This window comes from Lycorma delicatula, chromosome 3 (assembly GCF_047948215.1).
Source record: "Lycorma delicatula isolate Av1 chromosome 3, ASM4794821v1, whole genome shotgun sequence".
NCBI lineage: Eukaryota > Metazoa > Arthropoda > Insecta > Hemiptera > Fulgoridae > Lycorma > Lycorma delicatula.
In genome coordinates, this window is record NC_134457.1 from 97930526 (window position 1) to 97956053 (window position 25528).

General features: G+C 30.9%; 1 protein-coding gene across 3 annotated transcripts in view; it reads left to right on the top strand.

Moving 5' to 3' along the window:
- mus101 (mutagen-sensitive 101) overlaps positions 1 to 25528 on the top strand; it is a 100130-nt gene that overhangs the window by 67616 nt on the left and 6986 nt on the right. For 2 of the 3 annotated variants that reach the window (XM_075360209.1, XM_075360210.1), the window contains exons 19-23: positions 2685 to 2785; positions 6277 to 6422; positions 9272 to 9420; positions 12066 to 12272; positions 17229 to 17323. In XM_075360209.1, coding sequence (XP_075216324.1) covers positions 2685 to 2785; positions 6277 to 6422; positions 9272 to 9420; positions 12066 to 12272; positions 17229 to 17323 — 698 coding nt within the window. Of the gene's footprint in view, positions 1 to 2684; positions 2786 to 6276; positions 6423 to 9271; positions 9421 to 12065; positions 12273 to 14952; positions 15068 to 17228; positions 17324 to 25528 lie in introns of those variants that run through there. The other variant, XM_075360211.1, reaches the window with a different exon arrangement.

Genomic DNA, 25528 nt, shown 5'->3' on the forward strand with positions numbered 1-25528 from the left:
GTGTTAAAATATCTTACTGCTTCTTCGTGCTCTATGTTCTCTCCTACTTCAGTTTCATCATATCATTTTCATCTAACTCTTGTTATACTGCTTCAATAATTTCATTGATGGATTTAAGTTGGAAACATTCTTTCGCAACTACATTAATCCAGTTCATTAATATCTTGTTATTTCTGGTTCAAGTTTAACAGTTCTAGTCACTTCTACCATGCTTTCTATTCGTTTACTTAGACTAGTGCCTACATTTTCATTATCTTTAATCATAGAAGGTAAACTTTTTTCCATGATGCTCAAATTAAAGCCTTGTAATCCCAAGGAGCAGCAAGAGAAATCACAACAGTTTTCAGATAAATTTTTTTTTTTTAATCTACTATGTCATCATTTTGAGAAATCACTTGAAAAAGGTCTTTTCTGTATGGTCTGTCGATTGTAAAATGGCTGTGCAGTTTGGTGACAAAAATAAATTTTAATTTATTTTTGCATCTTCATTAGTCAACTGTTCTATGTCCGGATGCTCTAGACAATTATCAATTAACAACAGAACGTTTTCTTCCAAATCTAGGATTTCAAGTAATTTTTATAGACAGAACAAACACGCTGTGCATTTTTAACATAACAAATCATTTTAGCATGCATCCAAGTATTTACCTGATTTCGATATTTGATTGGCAATAAGAAATTGTTAAACGTCGTTAGATTTTTAGCTTTACCTATTACTAAAAGCTGTTATTTACGGTTACCAGAAATGTTAGCGCAAGGCATAAATTGAATACACTCTTGATATATTTCAACCTGCAGCAGAAGCTTCAGCTCTATGAGTGGAGTGTTTTATGATGCAGGACTTACCACAGCTAACCAGTTTCATCTTTGTTGTAAATTTTTTCTTCCATCACTTTTAGTTTTTCAATTTTTTTTAGAAGTTATTTTGAAATCGCTCAACACTAGGATCAGAAGAAAGTTTTTCTCCTGTAATCGATAGACAGCATATCCTTTTTAAAATCCTTCCAACCAGCCACCACTGGCTTTAAATTCCTTGTCTGAGAAAAGTTTGGTTTGAAAAAATGTTGATTATTTTTCCAGAGATTGGAGTGTGATGTGATCCTTCATGTAAAAAACATAAGTACATGCCCTCATCTACTCCAGTCAAGTCACAAAATTTCAATGTTCGTCGTTTGCTAGGCCCAAATTCAGTTGATGACAAGTATGACAGAATTTTTTTATATCTCCAATAGTGTTTTACCAACGTTTAATTCAACTGCCAGTTTAGTTGATGATTTACCTTTTTCAAGACGTTCAAGAATACTAGACTTACCCGAAAGGGATAAAGTTAAGTACTTTCTTTGTGAAGTCATTTTAAAATTTAATTAAAAAGTACAGTGTAAAGGTTATTTATGTACTTCTGTTTGTCTAATTTATTTTAATTAAAATGAAGTAAGTTGCACAATTTCAGAACGTACTGTACAATAAAAATCTTAAATTTTATTAAAACAAAAGACTCAATTCATACAAAAAACACATCAAACTACACAAAAAATACACATCAAACTGATTAACAGAAGATAAAAAAAATACAACACATCAGAAACTGAAGTCAGATTGGAACAATATAAACATTTTTATTTGCTACAGTATGGAATATGTAATAGATTCTTGGGAGGGAGTAATTTGTTACTGTTCCATGCTATAAATAAACTTCAGATATACATGAGTCATCAATACTCAAAAACGTATTCAAAAAATCAATGTGAAGAGGGATGTGATAAATACCCGGCAAACCTTACGGCTTATAAATTTGGAAAGTACCAAAATGTAAAATTAATTTTTTTGCATTTTCTCATTTTGAGTTCAGATTACCTAATGTTGGATTATTCAGGGACTTGTGCATATTAATGTGTTGCTAGTTCAGTTAGCGAGCAATCTCTGTAGATTAAAAATTATAGAATATTTTGTAAAACTGACTGACATTTTTAATTTATTATATATGAAGAAAAATAAAGGTTTTGAATAAATTAAACTAGAAAATACTACAAATACGTAAACTAGAAAATACTGTTAAATATGTAAGTGACTAATTTCAAATATCATAAAATTTTAATTAATAGAATTACTGACTGATGAGGACTTAGTATATAATGTTAAAAAAATAATAATAAAAAAAGAAAAATGATAGTGAAATATAGCAATTTAACAAATACCTACAAGAAACTGGAAATCAAGTATATCTTTGTATGTTTATAAAATTAAAATAACTGCTGACAAAGAATTATACCATATTGTTTAGAGAATCTCAAACCATAAAGTTACCTGAAAAACAGTGTAAACAACTGAGAATTTCAACTAACATTGCCCACCGCAAGCTAATACAATTTCAACTTATTTAGTGTTCAATAAGATAAAAAAGTCTATCTAAAGAGAAGTAGATATAACTTGAACCAAAGAAGTATCTTCTTCCTTGAACAATGTTTTAGAGAGGGGAAAGGGTATAACTGAATACACTGTTACAATAGAGAACCTTCACCAAAAGAGTTTTAATAAATTTAAATTTAAAAAGCTATATATATATATATATATATATATATATATATTCTGCGCTTATGCTCTTAACATTACTTTATTTTAGTTAACTAATTTTAAGAATCAGTCAGAATTACTTTATTTTATATCCTAATTTTTTGTTTGTATAGCCAACTGAAGCCCCATTAAAAACTGTGGAAAACGCAAATAATGAACTTGGTGCAATGGCTTTACCAGATAGCATACCTCCTGTACACTCATCACCTGCTGAGTATGTAATATTTTATGTATTATTATCTAGAAGTATAAAATATTTAAAAAATTCCATTTTGGATGGTACTGATGATCAGGTTGGAATGCTGTAGATTACCTCATAAAAGAAAAAGCTTGAATTTTCTTTCATGCGATTCATTCATATATCATGTGCCACATGATATAAAAATTGAATAATAATATTTTTTTTCATTTCTGAATTATTTATTTGCAGTAAACCTGTTGAAATTAGTTAATTATTTATTAAAAAAAATTTTGATTGTTTTCCCTGTATTGCAATTTAAGCTTTATAATTTTAGTTGAATCCATTTCAAATCACTTAAAGGTGATACATTTTTTTTTTTTAACAATGTACTTTTTTTTTATTACTAAGTTAACCATAATAGAGTTGAAAATGGTTGTTTTAGTGACCATTTTGGTTAGGCACAACAGCCAATTTTTAATTTTTTTTAGATTTATCAAAACTGATAATTATTGTACTGAGTACACTACCTTTCGTAGTTTCATCATAATTAAATTATATGTTGATGTGTTTCAGATATACTCCATTTTCAAAACTCACTGTACTGACAAGGCTGAGAAAGGTAGATAATTGTACTCAGTACAAAATTATGATGATCTTAGCAGAAAAAAAAAATATATTAATAATAATTTTAAACTTTAATAACTTCCTTGTTTATAAAGATAAATTAAAACAACTCAAAATAATCTGCATAAAATATATTATGTGTTAGGTAACAATTTTGGCTTACACTTATTTAGATGGATCGTATCAGATTTCAAGAGTCCATGGCTTCTGCAGTGAGCCTCCTCCACCTTTTGTGCTTTTTCCCTCGAGTCCTCCCCAAGAATCATACACAAACCACTTGCAACTTACATCAAGGCCTCCCTCATTTCCTTCTATTGCCACAGTTATAATCTAACACCCTCCTAATAAATTTTTCCTTTCCTGTCCTGTCCTGGCCACATGTCCTGCCCTTTGTAATTTTCTTTCTCTTGCAATCACTGTAATCCTGGGATAGTGATAGTGTTCATTGGTCTGAAAATTTTATGCAAAATTCTATTCTCAAATGTCAGTTTTTTCTCTACGCCCTTAATTAGCAAGCATTCACTGTCATATGGGACTACCAAAAGGATTCTGTTCTACATTTTTTAAGTTCAATTTTCTTGACACATCTTTCCTCTTTAAAAGCCCACAGAGTGTTGTAGCACCTGTTTCCTGTAACCTTTCCATGATTTCCTTACTAATTTCATTCCATTTTCTGATAATGGTTCCCAGATAAGTAGCTTTAATTTTCCTATCATTTTCACCATATACTGTCTGTTCCTTAAGTGGCTCCTCCCTTTCTGACCACCATTATGTACAGTTTTGTCTTTATTCACTTCTAGTCCAATATTCAGAGTTTGCATTTGTTTCAAAGTTTTCCACTAACTGCTCTATTTTCTCTTTAAATGTTCCCATTACCATAATGTCATCTGCATTTGTAATGTTTTTTCTCTTTAGCCTCCACCTTATGTGTAAGTAATTTTTTTTCTCCTCCACCAGAACCTCCTTCCTCTCCAGAACCACCGTAAGGTGGTTCTTAAAGAGGAAAGGGCTTCATTCAGAGGATGAACGTAAATGAAGTGTAGTCTGTTACAGTCTCAGGTCAGCCATTCCTGAGATGTGTGGTTAATTGAAGCCCAACCACCAAAGAACACTGGTATCCATGACCTAATATTGAAATCTGTATAAAAGTAACTGCCTTGACTAGGATTTGAACCTTAGAACTCCCAGCTTCAAAATCAACTAATTTGTGATGACGAGCTAACCACTAGACCAGTCCGGTGAGTTTGTAGGTAGTACTTAATAGAGCTGTGTCCTGATAATTGTTGCTCAGGGTTTTATCTCGTTTCTTCAAAATATCTTAATTGATGATATGTACCATAACTTATATGTCTGCTCCAGGTACAAAGCTGAACATAGCAAAGTAGTTAAGAGAGCTTGCAAGGATCAATTATGGTTTCTTAGCCCTGCAGAGGATGGCTGAGGGGATTTGATGCTGTTATGGATGTATAATTAGAATAGCAACCCAGGTGGCTAGGAGTCCACCTGTATGCTTACTTTGCTAAGACAGGCGTTTTGGCATTGAACCCCAGTTAGCTGATATAATCGCTGATAGAACAAGAATGAATATGTGAAGAACTCTGTGATGAAGCTGCGGTGTGAGAGAGTTTAGGTATTGACCTCGCTCCCAAAAGCAGTCCGGAGCAGAGAGAGATAGGCTATGTTTTCAATAGAAGCTTATTAAATTTGTGAATTTTTTTCTTGATTTTTAAGTAAGTCAAGAGAATTTTGAATATTGTATTGTAGGACAAAATGTCATTGTTGTGATCAATACTTGTTTTATTGATATGAGAATAATATTTTTGGAGTTTAAAAGATTCAATCTAATGATTTCAGTGCATAATGTAATGGAAGTTAAATATGGGAATATTTTTACATGAAAGCTTCGGTGTAAAAGAAAGACAGGGGATCACACTTCCGCGAATCAATTAATTTGTTAGTTGAGGGCTGTAAGCTATTGAGGTAGTCATGATTGGAAGAAGCCATATGAAGGCAATAAAAATCAATCAGTGCATTGTGTAAATAAACTGATGGAAATGTCTGCCGAGGCATTTGCATCGATGGAATCTTGACAGAGGCCAAACTGTTGACTGTGTTATCAGCTTTAGGATGTCTGAAAGATGACCTCCAGTAAAGCCCATCAGTGCTAGGAACAGACAGGATGGTGGTACAACCGGGATCATCACAAGGCAGGAATCCTATGTTCCGTAGCTCACCTTGTGTTTTTATAACAATGAAGGTTTTGCAGGAATGTTGCCCAACCTCCAACTTGGAGGACCAGCTGCTTCAGGTCATCTGGCTCCAGCCTAACTAATCAATACCAAGCCCACCGAAAAGGTGTTTCCCATCCTGCACTACAGGGAAGTACCAGAACATAACCATTGCATCTACCTTTGCTTCCACATCACTGAGCCAGGCAAAACGTGTTTCCACTACTGAGCTTAGAGGTGGCTCTGCCTAGTGTTTGCCTCAGCAGAAAAAATTTGGGTTTTACTGAAGCAAATAGCTAAATAACACAATCGGAAGATGAAAGTTGATTTTGATTCTGTTTCTTGTAAATCTTACACAGCTTACATTGTGATTGATCCACAACACCGTTTGTGAGTGGTAATGATTCTGTGAAAGTAAATTAATGGATAAACATCAGTGTCCAAAATCATATCTAATTAAGAGCTTCATAGTCATTGAAATAGAACAATGCTGGATCCCATTTCATTGCCTCTGTTGTTAAGTGATTAGTAATGACTGTATCATTTGATTTTATTTAAAATTTAAGAAGAAAAAGAATACAGTATCATGAAAGAAAATGCTTTATTACATTTAGAATATTTTATATTATACATCAGATATATCAGGAGAATCATTAATCTGTTTTATTGCAGAAATCTTGCTAGACTGAATAGAAAATTATCTATGCCTACTACTGTCACTCCAAAATGTGTAATTCCTCAAAGAATTGTAAATAATGACTGGGAACAGCAAAGGAAAGCTGAAAACAGTACGTCTTCACCTATTGGTTCAGATTTAAGTAAGTTAAATATTATTCACTTAAATATAGCCTCTCCTCTGTGATTGTTATTTTAAGTTTAATTATTAGGTTTTTCATGTACTATTAATTGTCTTTTTTTTTAAATACATACAAGAAGCAATAAAAGAAGATAAAATTTTATATGCTCTTTTTGCATTCAAAGCCTGTCTTTCTGTGTTGCATTCTTCAATGATAGTTAAATGATTTTATAATAGTTATAAATAAATGTTTACATTAATTCTTATTTTCTTTAAAATTTATAATGTTTTGCTCAGATTATGTAATTGAATATCTTCTACAAAGTTGGCAGTGTCATTTAGTTAAAGCTTTATTTTCCTTTAATTGACCTTCCAAGATCTTGAAAGTTAAAAAATACCTGCCTAGAATCTTCCTAAATCCTAAATAATCTTTGACAAATGCTTGTTTTCCCTCACATTGTATTTATTTATTATTTCAGCTAAGCAACTTATAAAATCTGACTGCATATCATTTAGCTGTACTATTCTACCTTGTTTAAATCAATAGTAAAATTATTAATTTTTTTTTTTCTCTTTCATCACCAATCATCAGCTAATATTTCTCCTGTGCTCTTTCCATGTATTCACAGTGATTTTCAATCTATAGTCTTTCTGAAATGTTCTTAATTTATTTTATATGCATTGTAGATTTTAAAATTCGTATGGTTATTAATTCTTTTTTAACTAAAATAAAATTTGACTTTGTTGATGAATGTTTAGCATGAGAATGATTTTTAAATTTTGTTTGTTTAATCTAGTGACATTAGAGATATTTTTTATTTTAGATCAAGAGTGATATAATTATATTTTCTGTTGGTTATCACTTTTTAAATTTGATTTATTTTTTTAACTGCAATATTTAAATTTTTATTTTTACAAGGTGGTGATACCAGCAACTTTTATTGTTACATCAAATGTCATAAAGCTATAAATAAGTGTAACTGTAAAATCATACCTTTCTTGAAACTGTCTTCTTTTCTATATTGGATTTTTTCTTCAACTAATCACATTTTTGTTGCTTTTAGAAACCATTGTTTTTGTTTTTCAAGTCATTATCCCTTTTCTATAACACCAGCTTTTGTACTAGTTCAGTTGACTTATTTCTGTGGTTTACTCGAACATTGCATTTCCTTATTCTCTTCTTCATCATGTTTCTTTTCTTTTTGTTTTATTTAATTTCTTAAAATTTTATCATGTCTAGAATCAATATTTCCATGATTGCTTCCTTATGCATATGACAATCCATTATTTGATTTCAAACAATTATGCAGTCTATCTAATGTTAATATTCATTAACATTATCACTCAAATGTATCTTTATTTTGATTTTTAAAAAGGGTGTTTACAATTAACTACTACTAGTTATTTTTTTTTTTTACAGAATTCTTAATGCCTAATCCTTTTTCATTTTTTGACCAGTCACATGCCATCTACTTTTTCTTTCCTTCTCTTATTACAGCATTATAATCTTTCATTAGGTTTTAAGTTTCCAATCACCACTTAGATAATTAATTAAGTCTCCTTCTTAATATATTATTTCTATTTCTTTTGCTGAATAATTAGTCATACCTATTGGGTAGTATTACATTTGGCTTAGCGTTTGTTTGTCTCATGCCTAAAATAATTTTCTCACCATATATGTAATAGCATACCTTTTGTCCTATGTTCTTACTCATCATTCTTTCTACGCATTTTCAATGTCTTTATTACATTAGTAATTCTATAATTTTCTGATCAAAATTCCCACTCATCTTTTTACCTTAATTCCTGATACATCTAAATTTTTCTCTCTATTAAATTGTTTAATCATAATTGTAAATTTCATTCCAATTAAAAAAATATATAATAAATCCTATAATCCTCTTTTTACTTTCTGATCTTTTCTTTTTGGTAGTCTCTCTGTTTAGAGATTGAATCATGAGGAAGCTACTTTACCATTAAAATATAAAAGACTCTTTTTGCAGTTTCTATAAAAACATCTCCTTGGAAATTACAACTTCAATTTTATTCTTATACTCAAATTGTAGCACATGCAAAGAAAACCTCAGGTTGTATTATTTAGCTGCCATCAGTCATTATTCATTTAGCACCACCTTCCTGATCCATTTCAGGGACCATTCTTTAGGTTTGCACCTCCATAATTACCCACTCATTAAGGCAGTGCAATAAGATCTCTTGATTTCTACCTGGAGGTTTTATGTGTTAATGAAGTAGTAATGCATGTGCCTACAGGTCACATACATTACTACTGTACTACTGTATGGGACCTGTAGGTCACATACATTACTACTTTGTTTTTTTTTTATCTGAACTGTAGTTCAGATTAAATAGTTTCATGTTTTTATCTGAACTACAGTTCAGATAATAACATGAAATATTAACCAACTTTTCATGTATAATTTCTTGTGAATTAAATTTTTTTTTAGTTTTTATAATTTGTAACATTGGAAGTTTTGAATAAGTATTGACAAAAATGTCAATACTTAGAATTATTTATCTCATTCAAGCTAAAATATATATTATTTTAATATAATATTTTATATAATAAAATAGAAATCTTTTTCATCCTACTCAAAATGTTATTGAAAGACGTGCAGTTTGTCAAGTAATTAAACCAGTGTTAAAAAATAATATTAAGATCAAGTAACAAACTGAACAGAAAAGTTGTTGCTGTATTAGCTTAATAATCACTCTACTGTTAACTTTAAAGAGAATTTGATATTTTTTTCAGTTACTCTGTAAATTATGAATTACTTTTAATTTGTGTTTATAAACAAATATCAAAAATTGTGTCATATAAGTTAATTATTGTTACTTTCTAATTCTTTCTAGGATCAAATCCTGCTTTTGATTCTCAGAAGAATGAAATCGGATGGGAAGAGCCAGTAGAAAAAGCAGAAAAAGCTAAAGTGCTTGGTTTATCATCTAATGATAATTCTAATTCTCCTAAAAACAAAAAATTTGTTCTTTCAAATGTACAGGTACAGAATTTTTATTTTATATTCCTCTGTATTCAGTACTTAATTCTGATAAAACTGTTTACTCTGGTGTGATGCACTTAATATACACAGTATGTCTGAAAAGTTCCCAAACTAAATTTCTGTTGTCAATACAAATAGCGCCACTTCTCGGACAACCAAGGAACAACTATGTAGTATGATGTCTGATGAGTGTGTGTACAAAATTTCTTCACTCCAGTCTGGAGTTATATTCAGCCACGTATGTTATGTTCATGTGACCTTGGTGCAAGCTCATGACATGGAACATCCTAACCCTGAAAAAGACACCCGCCTTGTGATGCTTCCGGCGGTCACCCCCCCACCCACCCATCGACTGTTCCTAGCCCTAATGGGCTTTAATGGGAGTCATCTTTCGCCCTCTAACTTTTTATAGTAATAAGGCCTGGCTTATAGTAATAAGCCAGGCCTCGTTGGGATGCCACTGATGTAAATTTCTCGGTAGACATTTACATAGGTGATTTATAAACTCACCTTTTGCCTTTGCTGCAGGCCTCATCCGGACATCTTGAATGTCCTACATTGTCCTCTGAACTATCTAACCGAGTTCACGGAAGCACGAACCCCACGCCTAGTTTTACATTTAATAGAGCCGGTTTGTGCGTAAATGTCCCATAAATTCGAGGCAATTGAATAACATACCACCAAAAATGTTATTCGCAACATCAAAATTTATTCTTAGTTCCCTTAGTGAACTCAACTTCAGTTCATACCCCTGATTTAGTTTCATTAAGGACTCCGGTCTGGTCTACCAGGGAGAGGCAGACACACCCGTGACATGAAACAGAGAAACCTGATAAAATTTTGTGTTCTACTTCAAAAGTCTCTTGTTGAAACTTATTCTATGATACAGCAAGCATTTGGTGATGAAGCTGCATCTCGTACTACAAGATACACGTGGTGGAAGCGGTTTAAAGACAGTAGAGAGTCGTTGGATGACGACGAATGAAGCAGGAGCCATTGTGAACAGCTGTTCACGATGAAAACGTTGCAAAAGTGTACACGCAACTGATCAAACTGTCCCAACTGGTCAAACTGTGAATTCTAAATTCTATTTGAAAGTAGTGAAACACCTGATTCGTCGCATTTGTCAAAACCAGCTCGAGTATCAGGATCCGTGCTGTTGTAACTCTTGCACGACAATGCCTCGGCACACATGTCAACAGTTTTAATGAGATATTACACTGTAAATCAAATCACCGTCTTATCACACCTGCCCTATTCACAGAATAGGAAATATTCGGATAGAAATGTTCTGCAGAATATTTTTTGTTCCTGAAACTCAACTTTTTCCACGACTTTCCGGCCATCCAAATGGCTTGCACCAAGCAGTTGAAGGCGATCCCACAAAGTGATTTCTCCAGAGCGTTTGATGGGCTCCACCGGCTCTGCAATGAGTGTATAACTAGAAAAGGGTTCCCTGTAGAGGGCTGATGTGATAAAATTCATTTATCTTTAAATCTGTATTTTTATTTAATTTATTTAAAATTTTCAGACATATTGTGTAGAAGCAATTATAATTTTATAAATCACCAAATAGGTTAAAATGATCAGTTCGTAATTCAACCTTTACCTTAACTAGAATTGAACCATGCACATTAATTACCCATATACTCTTCTAGACTTAGAATTTTCAGTATGTAATATTAAAATAAGAATTTTTGACTGGTAATGTATATGTAAATAACATAAAAAATAAAATATTGTGAAACAATAAATATAATGAATATTTTCTTCAGATCACTTGTTATGGATTGACCGATTTGATTACTGACACCTGCATTTTCATCCTATTTCGTATTACTTTTTTGTATTAATCTATCACATCTCTACAGTGTTACTATCATTAAAAAATAAGAAAAAATGACAACAAAGAAATAGAGTAAAATGAAATTATGTTCTCAGATTCATCAATGTTATATTTATTCTGTGATGATTCTGTTCATAAATTTGTGCATGAGATTGGTTTGAAAAAATTATAATGTGTTAAGAAAAAAGTAAACCTCACCTAATTTCAAATTCAGAACCTACCAGTTGAATGAGAAAAATGAATTTCCTTACCACACAGTGGTGGCATTGTTTATTTTGAACTGCTTCCTTTATTTATGAATTTGTTCATATGCCTTTCAGTCAGGCCCTTCATATATATATTATTTCATTCAATTCATTCCTTGTTAAAATATATGTATGTAGAATGTAAAACATTACATTATCATTAAGATAATCAACATACACAAATTAATAAATAAACATTTTAAAACAATTGTTGCATGTAATATGACAAAGAAAAAAACTGCATAATAAAGGCCATGGAAGACATAGAATAATAAAGGAAATTTGGCTGTTATAATTGTTTGAATTAGAACTCCCAAGTGCAATGGCTGGATATAGTTAAAGAACTACCAAACTACAAAACCTTATAATGAAGTTGAAGAGTGGATAGAATTACACAGAAATACGTGCATTATTTTTTTTTTATCTTAGTTAAGTAAGAAGTCATTTACAAATTTACTAAACATCTTTATTTTTACTTTTCTAGTAAGAATATACACCATGTGGCTCTGGAGTTCCATGTATGTAATAATTTTGCTTAATTTATTTTTTCACAGGAAAATGCAAAGAATGATTATATAAATATGATAGAAGTATTGGGTGCAGTTTTATTAAAATATGATAGATATTCTGAAGAAACTACACATCTTATAACAGAAAAACCGATTAGAAGTGAAAAATTGCTTTGTAGTATTGCATCTGGCCGATGGGTACTTCACACTTCCTATCTTGTGCAGTCATATAAAGCTAACACATTTTTACCTGTAAGTTAAAAATTTTTTTCTTAATGTTAGGGTGTGTGAATTAGTTAAATTAGATTTTTTCATACTTTTTTATTTAAAATGAACATAGATTGTGAGTCATAATTATACTACACTGTGAATGTTTAAAAATGATTCATAGAGACTGAATGTAAGATATTAATCAACTTAGAAGTAATTGCCTTGTATATTGTAGAAGATAGTTCAAAACCTTACAGATAGGTGAATAGTTAAGAGTACTAAACTGAGACCATGCATACTTATTACCCACATGCCCTACTAGACCCAGAATTTTCAGTACGTTTTCTGTAATTTTAAAATTATACTACAAACGTATATGGTAATCCATTTCAGCATACACACATGAGATACAATAAAGAATTAATATATTTTTAATTTGTCTTCTATATAATAACTTCATTCATGTGAATGGATTCCTAAACAGAAATAATTATCTTTGTTTTCTTTAAGAAATTTTTATTTTAAATTTGGATATTACTTCTTGATGAATTGTTTATTTTATATTTAGTAACTTTTTTTTTATCCAATGCATTGTTTACATAGTCCCAAAACGCCATTAGCATCACTTTACTGGCTGATATGCAGCTTTTGAATTTTTTCCTGGCAGGAAACTTGGATGTTTCCATTCCATATTCTGACATTTGGATTCCAGCTATAAATGATGAATCCAAGTTTTATCAGAAGTTATTATACAATCAAAAAAGGAAGTTTTACCTTCCAGTAAAACTTGTTTTTTAGGTTCTGTACAAATGTGAATTTGAGCATCTTTTGTGATTTTGAATCTACCATCTCAAAACACATTTCGCAATAATTCAGCTAATCATGGAGTGAATTTTTGCAAGTTTTACACCTTCAGAAATAAAACCTTATTAAAACATGTTGTTTTCCTCAGTGCATGTTTCAAGTGGAGCTGACAAGTGGAGCTGGTTTTAATAATGGAAATTCTTTTCAAACAGCTGATATTTTCTATGTCAAGGCTGCCAACTCAACCTAGAAAGTTTCAGTTTATTCTGTTTAATAGTTTTTCTGCCTTTGCCATTTGTCTCTTTAATTATTGAACAATTCTTATATATGCAAAACAGTTTCTGTGTTGAGCTTGTATTCCATTGACCTTTATGAAACATGGGTGGCAGTTGAAAATTAAGTATGATGGTTTAAAAACACTATTGTGGTAAAGGCCATAAATGGAAGTCAGTCACTGGTAAGTAGTTGTCCTGTCAGTTAAACTTTGGACAGCAAGTTATATTGAGGTTTCACAAGACTTTTCATATCGAAAAGGTATGAAAAGTCTTTTCTAATCTGTTAGATTAATGCTGTGTAATGTTTCATTGCATTCTCAATGATTCATATGCATCATACAGCATTGCAGCATTAATTCAGACTAATACAAAATATTGTGGGTGACAATGTTACTGAAATAAAAATTGTTATATTTTTTTTTTCTTTACTTTTATTCCTTAATTGATCAAGAAACTATTTTTTTCTTTCTTGTGTGGTTTAAGCTGTAGCTTTTTTTTCTTTTCTATTTTAAGAAAAGAGCTACATTTTTACTGTCCTGTCTAGCATTTAGCAGAGCTATAGCTTTAGAAGGGAAAATATTGTAATACATCCAATTTGGGCATATGCAGTTTTCACCAGATCTTGATGCCTAAGGAACCCAAAAACTGGATGGAAATTTTCCACATACTCGTATGTATGTGTGTATGTTTAATGTCACCTTCTAAATCACCTTATATCTCTAAAACTACTGAACCGAACTTTTATATATGGGGCATTGTGCCACTAAATTCTCAACTTAAAAGGTCAAGGGGGTGAGGCTGTACAGCAAGGTCACCCTCAGTATCTCAATTTCACCTAATTAAGCACTTATTTTTCTTAGGCACATTTGTTAACAATTAAAAACATAATTTTTGCAAAATTGCACCCCCACCCCAAAAAAATTTTTAAATAAACTAGTGGCTAATTGGGTATAGTGCATCAGTAGTACCCCCTCTCACCACAAGGAGCATTAGTGTAGCACTGAAGTACAGCTGCTGTAGTCAAATGCTATGTTGTGACGTTACAGGTTAGTAGTAGAATGAAATAAATGAATAATATTTGAAGTGGCCTCTAGTACTACCACTTGTGTGAATGAAATACGGTAAGCACATGTGCTTTAGTTACAAATAATTGAATTAAGTAAACAAAAATTATTATATTTAAATAAAATGATAAATATGTTAAATTAAGTTGTGTGTATATGTGTGTGTAAGCTGTACATAAAAAAGTCATGTGACCGAAAAGTCCTACAATTGTGTTGTTAGCTTTTTTCGTAGCTGACGATTGCATTGTCAGTTGGATTCAAACCAACAAGACAGGGATGTCTGTAATCTGGTGCTCCAGGTTTTTTTTATTAGAAGCCCAAAACATTAATCTTTTATATAATTTAATTAGTTCATACCACTTTAAAACACGGTAAAAGGAAATTTAACTTTTTTTTTAAACCAATCAATAATGTAACAATCTTGCTTATGTTAAGATGCAGGTTGTTGAAGAAGTGATTCATGGTAGTACATTGCATTACCAATATTATTGATCTAGGAAGAAATTAATTTTTCTATTGTCCACTTAATGTTTTTTTTTTATTCTTGTTTTAATCACCTGTTTTGAATTGTCATTTCAGATTAACATTGCACTTCACATAAAATGTACTTCTCTTCTTGCATAAGAACTATTCTGTAAACTGGCTTTTTCATTATCATTTATCAACAAAGCACAACTTTATTCTCGGGTGCTGTTTAAATGTATGATTAAATTAAATAATAAATTGACATTATGATTCTATCTGTGGAGTCATGCTGCCACCTAATTGTAGCCAGCAGGACAATTGCTTCTTTATTAATTACCAGTGGCATAACAAACTTCTGTACCTGTGAAAAAAAGAAAAACAAAACTCCTTTCTCTCTGAAAAAAGAAGACTATCTGCTGAGCTCTCTTCTGGGTAAAGCTGGGCCTTCCTATTCTCATAAAATGTAATACTATACTGTGAATTTGTTAAAATCATCCGATTTAGTTTAATTTTAAACTGTGATTAATAAAAAATTTTTTAAAATGATTTTGACTATTAAAGAAGTATAACTTTTCTCTTTTTGTATTTCTTAACCTCTCCATTTTGAATACTGTAGCAATGCAGCAATTGCTTTCTCTCTATTTTTTGATAATAATTAGATGCTTATCATCTCCAATAATTCTTAGCTTTTGGAAAGGTTCTTTTACATTAAAAATATAAATACTTTACAGTTCATATTCTTAGCTGTAAAGCTATTTTACATTTAAATAGTAACTTAGATTCTACCTTAAAATTGTAAATAAAACTAACAGAATTAACAACTTTGAAAAAGTATTCACTTACATGAATTACAACCAGTTAATGACTATCCAATTGCCACTTTATTATTAAAATTCAAAACATATTTAGAAGATTATTGCAGTATTATATCAGAATTTTTTTGTTGTATATAAATGATTTCTTAATGCAAGTAAACAAAAAAAAGAAGTTGCTTCATTTTACCAAACACACTAAAATAATGCTTCAGTAAGTTGGAGGAATAATGCTAAAAAACAAGCTTTTAAGTTTGATTCATTAACAGTTGTTTATATATTTTTTAGTTATAATGTTTTTTGTTTTTTTTTTATCTGTAGTGAGAGGAAAAAGCTCTGAAAGCTATCAAAAAACCTCCCCCCTTACCATGCAGGGGTCGACTCTAAACCATATGGTATGTACACAGTCCTTGCATGATCACCTGGGCACTCTAATGTCCAAATTTAGATGACTGGGAGGCATCCCCAGGGGGCAATTGATGAGCAACGACTCCAGGAGCCCCCGCCACCCACCTCCAGAAGCTGGTCCCCCTTGATCACGCGTCATCGAACGCCAGGTCTCTATCATCCGCATCTCCTCAGCCTGTTGTTGCCTCCCCTCATTGGCTTCCCTCATATCATTGTTACAATTATAGTCGATACACATTCCCATTTGTCGCTGTTGCTGAACATCACCGTGATTATATTGTTGGCTCCCTCCACACCCTGCTCCTCAAGCACTACTCTTAAGTTGCACCATCTAGAGCAAAAGAACAAATAACATAATGCTCTGCTGTATCTGGCCCACCGCAATCATGACAGTGAGCTGTAATGTTTCTGCCCATCCTCTATAAATATTCCAGGAAACATCCATATCCAGACAGAAACTGGGTAAATTCGTAGCCTGTTACCATGCTTTCGCTCCACCCAGTTTCTGACATCGCGTATCAGCCTGTAGCTGTACCTTCATTTGTCTGAATCTCACCATCTGTCATGCCAAGCCATGTAGAGACTATCAGTTGCTTCCTTCCTGTCCCATCTAGCCACTATTGAAACTCTCATTTTTGCTTGCAAGTCTATCAGCAGCCTTAGCGCTGATCATATGATACCCCAAAATGTTATGTTTATTTAGTCTATGTTGTCTAACCAACCGCCTCATGTTTTTGGCCCTCGACAACACTCCCAGCCATACAGGAACTCCATATAACACTACTGAAGCGTGCACACTGGTCAACAGTTTCCTCTTCCCCATTTGTATGATTTTGCTAAGGACCTGCACCACATTTTTGCCCTTTCTCGCCACCTCCTCAACATGTTTAGTAAAGGATCGGTGCTTGTTCAGCCACACACCTAGTTATAATGTTAAATGTATAAGTCAGAAAAATAATTCTGTAATTTGTGTTGTGTAGGGAAAGAAATATAATATTAAAGTGGAAACAAAAGTTTGAGTGCTGCTGCAACCTACATTAAGAGATGTTTGTAAAATGCTCTTTTATAAATTTCATTGTAAGCAGCACCTGGTTAACCTTTAACTGTTATCTGTTACTTATCTATTTTTTTATTTCATTATTGGGTTTATTGATGAATTTTATTTTATAGGAAGAAGACTTTGAATGGGGAAATCCTAGAAGTAAAGAAAATGTCCCCCCATTAAAGACTGAGAGGGAGTTTCTTGTGGCAAATGCTGCTTTTAGGTTAGTAGCAGGTTGTATATATAAGTATGTATATAAGAATGATTTAATTTACATAAAATTAAATTCACTGTACAGTTAAACGATTTATTAGCAAACTTTGAATTAGATTTATTAGTTCAAGGGAGAGAAAATAATTAAATTAAAATCCAGGTGTACTCTCAGATTTTAATAAAAGTATTGTTGTGATCTCAAGAAGACAGAAGCAGGTATGTGCAAAGACTGCTGCATCATCACTGGACTCGTGCATCCAAAACTTTTACCAGAATAATTTAGACAAGTTCATAAGGTGGAAGATATTCTATATGAAAACCAGTTCAATTTAGAAAGAATATTGGTTCATGGAAAATAATCTTAATATTACTTTTATACTTTTCCTAATTTTTTAAAGTTCTAACTTTGGGTCAATCAATCCATTTGAAGTGTCCCAAAAAACATAAGCTGGTTGCTTGATGAATAAAAAAATATTGAAACTTACCCACTTGTTTCGTTCGTGTTTCAGGACTTTAAAACTATTTTTTTTTATTTTAGGAGTTTACCTGTGGCGGCCATTTTAGTTACGGTGTACACACCTATTTTTGTGATTGTAAGGGGTTACGGAAAAAATCATAACTAAAAATCTATTAGTCCTGGAAGGGTGAAATAAAAAGCAGTTTGTTCATATTTTCTCAAGGTAAAAGATTGGTCTAGTGGTTTATTTACCTATCTCTTTTTTTCTATGAGAAAATTATCAATAAAGTTGAACATGAAAAACGATGAAATTCACTTATGGTAATTTTTTTCAAGAGGCAGGGATGGTATACACAGCCTGAATTATTTTTTTATATGTAGATATTATATATTAGTAGTTTTACCATAAATAATATTAATGGTGATATACTTACCCCTAAAGTTTTATGAATTTAAAACAATTTTTTTTAAATAATTTAAATTTTGGCTTCAGATAACTCTGATGAGACTAGTGATAAAAATCTCAAATTTGCACAACTTGCAGTATTTTTGTTGATGTTTATGGCAAATAAAAAGGTGTCTTGTGTATTTACTAATAAAAAAGTTGTAACTAAAAAATCATGAAAAACCTGCTTAAAGCAATACCATTTTTACTTACTAAATAAATGCTCGAAGGGGGTTTCTTTTCTTGGCACTTTACATTTTTTATATTTAGTCCCTAGGTTGAAGTTGACATTTTTAATATTTTTAAATTTTCAATAGTTTTTTAAAATTATTAATGATAGGTTGTAATTTAATTATAACTTAACCAACACCAGTAACCTAATACAATTTTGATTCAAAAATTCTTGTAAAACTTACCCAAACTGAGATTTCAATGAGTAGCCTACATCTTTTTTCAAGAATTCATTTTTGTTTTTATATTGGTTTCTTTTTGTAAACACTGTTGTAGAAAAAATAAATTGTATCAAAATTTTTAAGTATTCTTTAATGAAATAGTCTGTTTTTGTAGCAGTGAAAGTTTATTATTTAGTGTGGTTAACCAACAGCTGTGATATCTCTTCGGATAATTCTCTTTAAATTGTTTGAGAACAACCTGTCACTGTAGTTAGTTCAAGTGATAACTTTCTTGGGACTTTGCAGATCAGTTCCCACACTTTGTCGAGACTTTTGAAATGATGTATATGGTCCAACGGTAGAAAAAATGAACCTGCACATCATCATTTTCAAGACTAATATCTACCACTTCTCGTCATACCCACAACCAATAGAGTCCTTTTTTCTTAAGTGAAAGTGGTATAATACTTGTCACAGGAAGGTCTTCATAGTTCTTGGAGTCTGAAGTAAAGTAACATCTTACAATGTCTTTTGACACAAGAACATACTTGTGGTAGCTTCTAGTACCAACAATTCTTTCACAGCAGGAAAAATGGTTCTTTTAGAGTTTCTGAAATCTTAGCTACCTCAGGTTATAATAAAACAAATACATTTCATCAACGTTTAGTATCTGTTTAATGGCCTTTGCAGGTTTGCCTTTGTCACCTCTCATTTTGTTGTTACTCCCACACCACCACAGGCATTTTTTCCATGGGATGATCCATAGAAGTGTCATTTGGCTTCAAGGTTGAAGTCTTTTTTTGTGACGGCACAAATTGGCAAAATTCTTTTTATTTTTATACTGACTTAAAGCACAACCAGTAAAATAGTGAGTTTTTTAATGTTATGATGTACTTCCTTGATATGGTCTGTTAAAAGTTTTTTAAAGCAATAAAATGTTGCTGTATTATGCTTAAAGTGATCACTTAAAATATAGACACTTTTGTGTTGTAATACATCATTTTCCTTGAAATAGAACACAAAAGGGTGAACTGTGGCTTGGCTGTTAACCCAATGGAAGCATTGTATCTCATCTTGAACAAGAAATGAAAAGTTTTCTGCAAAGTCTGCCAACACCAAACATTCTTCACCTAATACTGATTTTTTCTTCTTGAAAAACTGAGCTTGAAATTTTGACATGAAATTGTGAGTTTTCATCTTTTCCAATTTTTCTATTAATGATTTGAAAAACTCATCTTTGTGCAGAGATGATTATTCAGCTGTCTATCAGCTGTTATCCACTGTTTGTATATTATTGTATCTGGCAACACATTACACTCTGTCAAACATTGCCTGCTTACTTAGATATTTGGTACACACATTCATTCAAGCTGTAGTTATCCTTGTCATAAACAAAGATGTCTATTAAGTCTTTATAATCAACATTAAGTTTGGAACCATCAATCATGAGTTTGATGTTCTGGTGGCAGGGGCAGACACAAACTGTATGAGTCCCATATGTAGTCAAGATACACCATTTTGGACGGAGTTCACAGAACTTTGATCTTCCAATTTTTTCCTCAGGGTTTTTACTTTTAAAGGAAACATACAATTCATTTAAGTTTATCAGAACAAGACACTTTTGCTTATGTACTTTGACACCATCAACACGCATGCTAACACAATCCTTTTTAGCAGGACACAGCCTGCTGTTGTCATCTTTATAAAATAACACAACTTTTACCACCTAACTCTGGTAGATTGCCTTGCTCATTAACTAATTCTTTATTATGTCTTAACGAAATCCTCAGATACATTGAATTCTGATATTATTCTAGATCTGGTCTAAGATTGGGGAAGTAAACTGATAATTTTAACCTTATCTTCTGTAGAAACAAGAACACATTTTTCTTTTTGTTGTAAAATAAGATCATCATATTCATGTGAAGAAGATTGAGTTGGATATTCATTTTCAGAAACTTTTGAATTAAAACACAATTCAAGATTCTTCTTTAATTTTTCAGATACCTTATTTATTTTAAATTTTAATGCTGATGGCCTTTGATCTGTACTTAATTTTTTCAATTTTTATCGAGGTGATACACCCAAAATGCTAGAAGCAGTATCTAATTTGTTCAATGTTGTGATATTGTGGGGCAATGTACTGCTCTTGTCTTCGCGTTCCTATAGTTCTTTGTTCTGCTGAGAGAAAAATACTTTTGAAGCATAAAGTTAACACCAAGAGACTTTCCAGGAACTAAATTTAAATTTGGAAAAATGTTCTTTAAGAGCTTGCTCTAATGTTATTTTTCATAAGTTTTCATAACTGTTTATTTTTTAAGAATTATTAAAGGGTCACAACAGAACTGTCCATACAGGTACTGGATTCTGACAAAAACGTTTTTCATATTTACAAACACTAGTGACATCTGGATTAACATGTAAAAAAATAAGTTGTTGGTTTTCATCATTAAATTCATAACTTTTAGTAAGTTTTTTTTGGCAGTGTACCATACACTGTTTTATGACACTTTTCATTCACATAAATTACTATGAAACATTGTTCTTCCATTGTTTTATGTGAAATTACTTTAAAATAAAATTTACAAATATATTATAAAATAAAATTTACAAATATATTATTATTAAGTAAAACTTATTTATTTAATAAACACTTACAAACAGAGGATGAAATTTGAGACGCTCAGTAAAGATGTGAACAGCTCACTGACTAATGTCAGACTGACCAGTCTGCAACTGCAAAGCTGCAGTTGCATAAATGAGTATGTTGCAACATGAATTTTCCTGATGACTGGAAATGACTTCAAGCGCCTGTTATAACTTGAACACTGCAGTTGAATGGTTCAAACAAGTCTATCTCAACTGTAGTAACAAGTATAAAAGTATTAAATTGCTCAGAATACAAGAAACTCCCTTGGAGCATTTATTTAGTGAATCAAAGTTATGTTGCTTTTAGCACATGTTTCATGATTTTTGAGAGATTATAACTTTTTTATTAGTATAATATACAAGAAATTTTTTTATTTGCCATAAACATCTACAAAAATACTGCAAGTTGTGCAAATTTGAGATATTTATCACCAGCCCCATCAGAATTATTTGAAGCCAAAATTTTAATTATTTTAGAAAAAATTAGTTTTCAGAAATTCATAAAACTTTGGAAGTAAATATATCACCATTAATATTATTTATGGTAAAACTCCTAATACATACCTACATATAGAAAAATAATTCAAACTGTGTATGCCATCCCTGCTTCTTGAAAAAATTACCAAATGTGAAATTTCACCATTTTTCATGTTCAACTTTATTGATAATTTTCTAATACAAAGAAAAGAGATAGGAAATAAACCACTAGACCAATATTTTACCTCGAGAAAGCATAAATAAATTGCTTTTTGTTTCATCCTTCTAGGACCAATAATTTTTTAGTTATGTTTTTTTCTATAAACCCTTACAATCGCAAAAATAGGTGTCCGCACCATAACAGAAATGGTCGCCACAGGTAAACTGCTTAAATAAAAAATTTAAAAAAAATATTTTTAAGGTCCAGAGTGAGACATGCAGGAAACAAGCAGGTAAGTTTCAGTTTTTTTTTTAATTGGTCAAGAAACCATTCTTGGGTCACTTTAAATGGATTAACCCTTTTATTGCACTAAAATCAGCAAATTATTACAAATTCATAGCATTTTTCTGTTAGGTTTTGTTGTCTTTTTTTCTTAATAATAAAAGTTTTTTTTTTCATAGAATTTATTACATCACTTTTCCCAGAATTAAATTCTCTATAAGTTTTGATAAACTTTATACATTTAGTAGTCATTTAACAAAGTTATTGTACTTCAAACCTAAAAAAAACATGTTATTCATCTCCAAATTTTTAGTTTAACTATGGGAGATAGTTATGGGCTGAAATTGATGGTGTTGTTTAATGTTTTTTGACCTGAAAATCGAATAAAACAGGAACTTTTTCAGCCCTTATATAACACCTTCAAAATTTAAGTTGGACCTCATTTCACCAGTGAAAACTGAAGTCCAGGTGAAATTTTTCAGTAGCTGTAACTCGATAACAAAGCATTTTTGGATATATGTTTGTATAACTTGTTTTCTTATTTCAAGCTCTAAAATCAGTTACCAGATAATTTTTCCCTTTCCTTCTAAATCACCCTGTTGTGTGTGTGTATTTTTTGTTTTTAGTGAAAAACAAACCACCAAAACACAGTAAATAGATAAGTTTAATTTTGCATATTAATTCCAAGAATCAATTTTCGAGTTCCTGCTGCATCCTCAGTTACATTTTATTAAATTCTATAATTATTTTAAAACATATTCATTTATAATTTGTTAATTTGTCAAAACTGTTTTTTGAAATTTTATACATTTTTATTTGGTTTCAATTAAAAATTCTTATATTATAGATGTGCATAAATAAACAAAAATTCGCAAATTTTTAATGTAATAAAAAGTAATACCTGAGGTACTTGTTAAATTATTTCTTCATTTAACCATGTGTCATTTGTTTATCTTTCACATTCAAAACCTGGCCCATTACTGAGCCATTTTTGCTTACGACTCCCTCAGTATTCTACGCATCTTTGTCCAATGCCAACCAATTCCACTTTATTCCTACCACATTCTTCAAATCTTCTTCCCACCTTTTCTTCTGTCTACCTCTTTTCTTTTTCCCGTAGAAAGGTTATGAAAGGTAAAAGTAACTTATTTTGTTCACCTCTTATTTTATAATCTTGCCAGGTGGCCAACCCATTTCTTATTTTCTCATATTTTTTTCACATTTAACTCTTTCTTTTTCATACCCAGCATGCTTTTTTCCATTGATTATTGAGTAACTGATAATTTGTATGAACTTCTTTGGCAAACTTCTTCTTCTCTTCGTTGTGAATCACAGGTGAGACAAGGAAGCAGCTGCTTATCTTTGGATTTCCTTTTCTGTTCTACACTCAAAGCTCACTAGTTGCCCAAATAGATTGTTTGTTTGCCCAATGTAGTTTCTTTTCTAGCAGTTTTAATTCTTTCTTAACCCCATTTGAGAAGAACAATCTTTGTTTATTATTGAACCAGCGACCTGGCCTTGTTTTTCCAATTTGTTCAACATTTCAGGAGATGAAGCAAAATGTACCTTATCATCTGCAAATATTAGATTTGTTATTCTTCTATTGCCAATACTAATTTCAAATTTTTTTTCTGTTTATTTCAGTTTCTTACTTCTTAAGATTGCATTGAACAAAGATGGCAATAAAAGATCCCTTAAAATGTTCTATTTTAAAATATTAACTGAAATGATCACTTCCTGGTGCTTTTTCATTTTTAGTTCTTTTACAATGGCTTCACATTTTAGCCTTAGTTGATGATTGTATATTTTCAATTAAATTGAGGTATTTATAAACCGTATTTTGGGAGCTTAATGCTTTGTGTAGGAACAGATGTTTTATGGAATCAAAAGCTATGATAATCACTGAATGCTATGTTTATCTGTATTTGAAATTCTGTTACTTTTTCAATAACCTGATTAATAACATGGATATAGAAAAGCCTGTATGAAATCCTGCTGCTCCCTTGGTTCATGTTTAATTTTGTTTAGATTAATTTTTATAAATTTCTTGCTAATGACTGAGGTAAGTGTTATTGGTTTGTGATTATTTATGTCTTGAGTATCTTTTATGGATCATAATTATATGGTAGTATAAGCTTAACGGGTATTCTTCTGCCCTAATATGCTGTTGAACAGTAGTGTCCAACAAATTTTTAAGTGTTGGGTATTTTGAGTAGGACATTTTCATCATCTTATTAGTAAAGGAGTCACTTTCTGGTGCTTGTACATTTTTCAGTTTTTTCACGATGGCTTCACTTTACATTCATTAAGCTGAGGTACTGGCTCCACACTTTCCTCGTAAATCCCCATAACATCCATTACCATCACTTTACAGTTTTGAATATATATATAATGCAACTGATCCACCTAAGTACAGAAACTAAAAATTAAATTAGATGATACTTACCTTATTTTTTCATAACGTTTGTAGTGCTTTTGTGGCAACCCACATCTGCAGTTATAATTTTTGTTTTTTAATTTTTATATCAAACTACATATTAAACTCAAAGACTTATAATATATATATTAGAATTTTTTGATAATATATGAGAATTTCTTTTTTTTTAGTTAATTTTTTAAGTTAAATTAAAATTGAAAATCAAGAATTAAAATAATACTTTTTTTCTTTTTTAAAAATCATAATTTAAAACTTTTTTTAAAATGTATAAAAATTAAATTATTGAAATTAAAAACCTAATTTATAAAATATGACGTCAGAATTGAAAATATATATGTGTCTTGGCTTGTGAATGTTACAGTACTGTATGGGTTTAAATTAAATTGGGTTTATGTAATATCATTATTTTTTATCTGATTAAGTGCTACCATCTATTGCAGCTCTATAAGTATCTCATCTTCAAATTCTGTTCGCAAGTTGATCAAGTTGAATTTTCTCTTATATTTGTATATATAATATTTCTCCAAAATGTCTAAACTTTTATTATTATTATTTATATTATATTTCTTAATTTCCATATTGGTTTGAATGCCAGAAATAAAGGGTCTATTGTTAATGAGGTGGTCAGCAACATTTGATAAACCCAATTTTCCATTTTTATAGTGCCTAATATGTTCGAGAAATCTGTTTTTAAAAGATTCTACTAGTTTTACTATATAAATGTGGTACAGTCATTACAATTTATTTTATTAATTCCACACAAATGTTTAAATTATATGAATCAGTGTGATTTCTGTTTTTGAAATCTTTTATTATATGGTTATTTGTTTTGTATGCAGGTTTAATTTACTTTTATCATAGATTTAGTTATATTTTCAATAATGTTATCAGTATAAGAATATTTTAAATATATGTT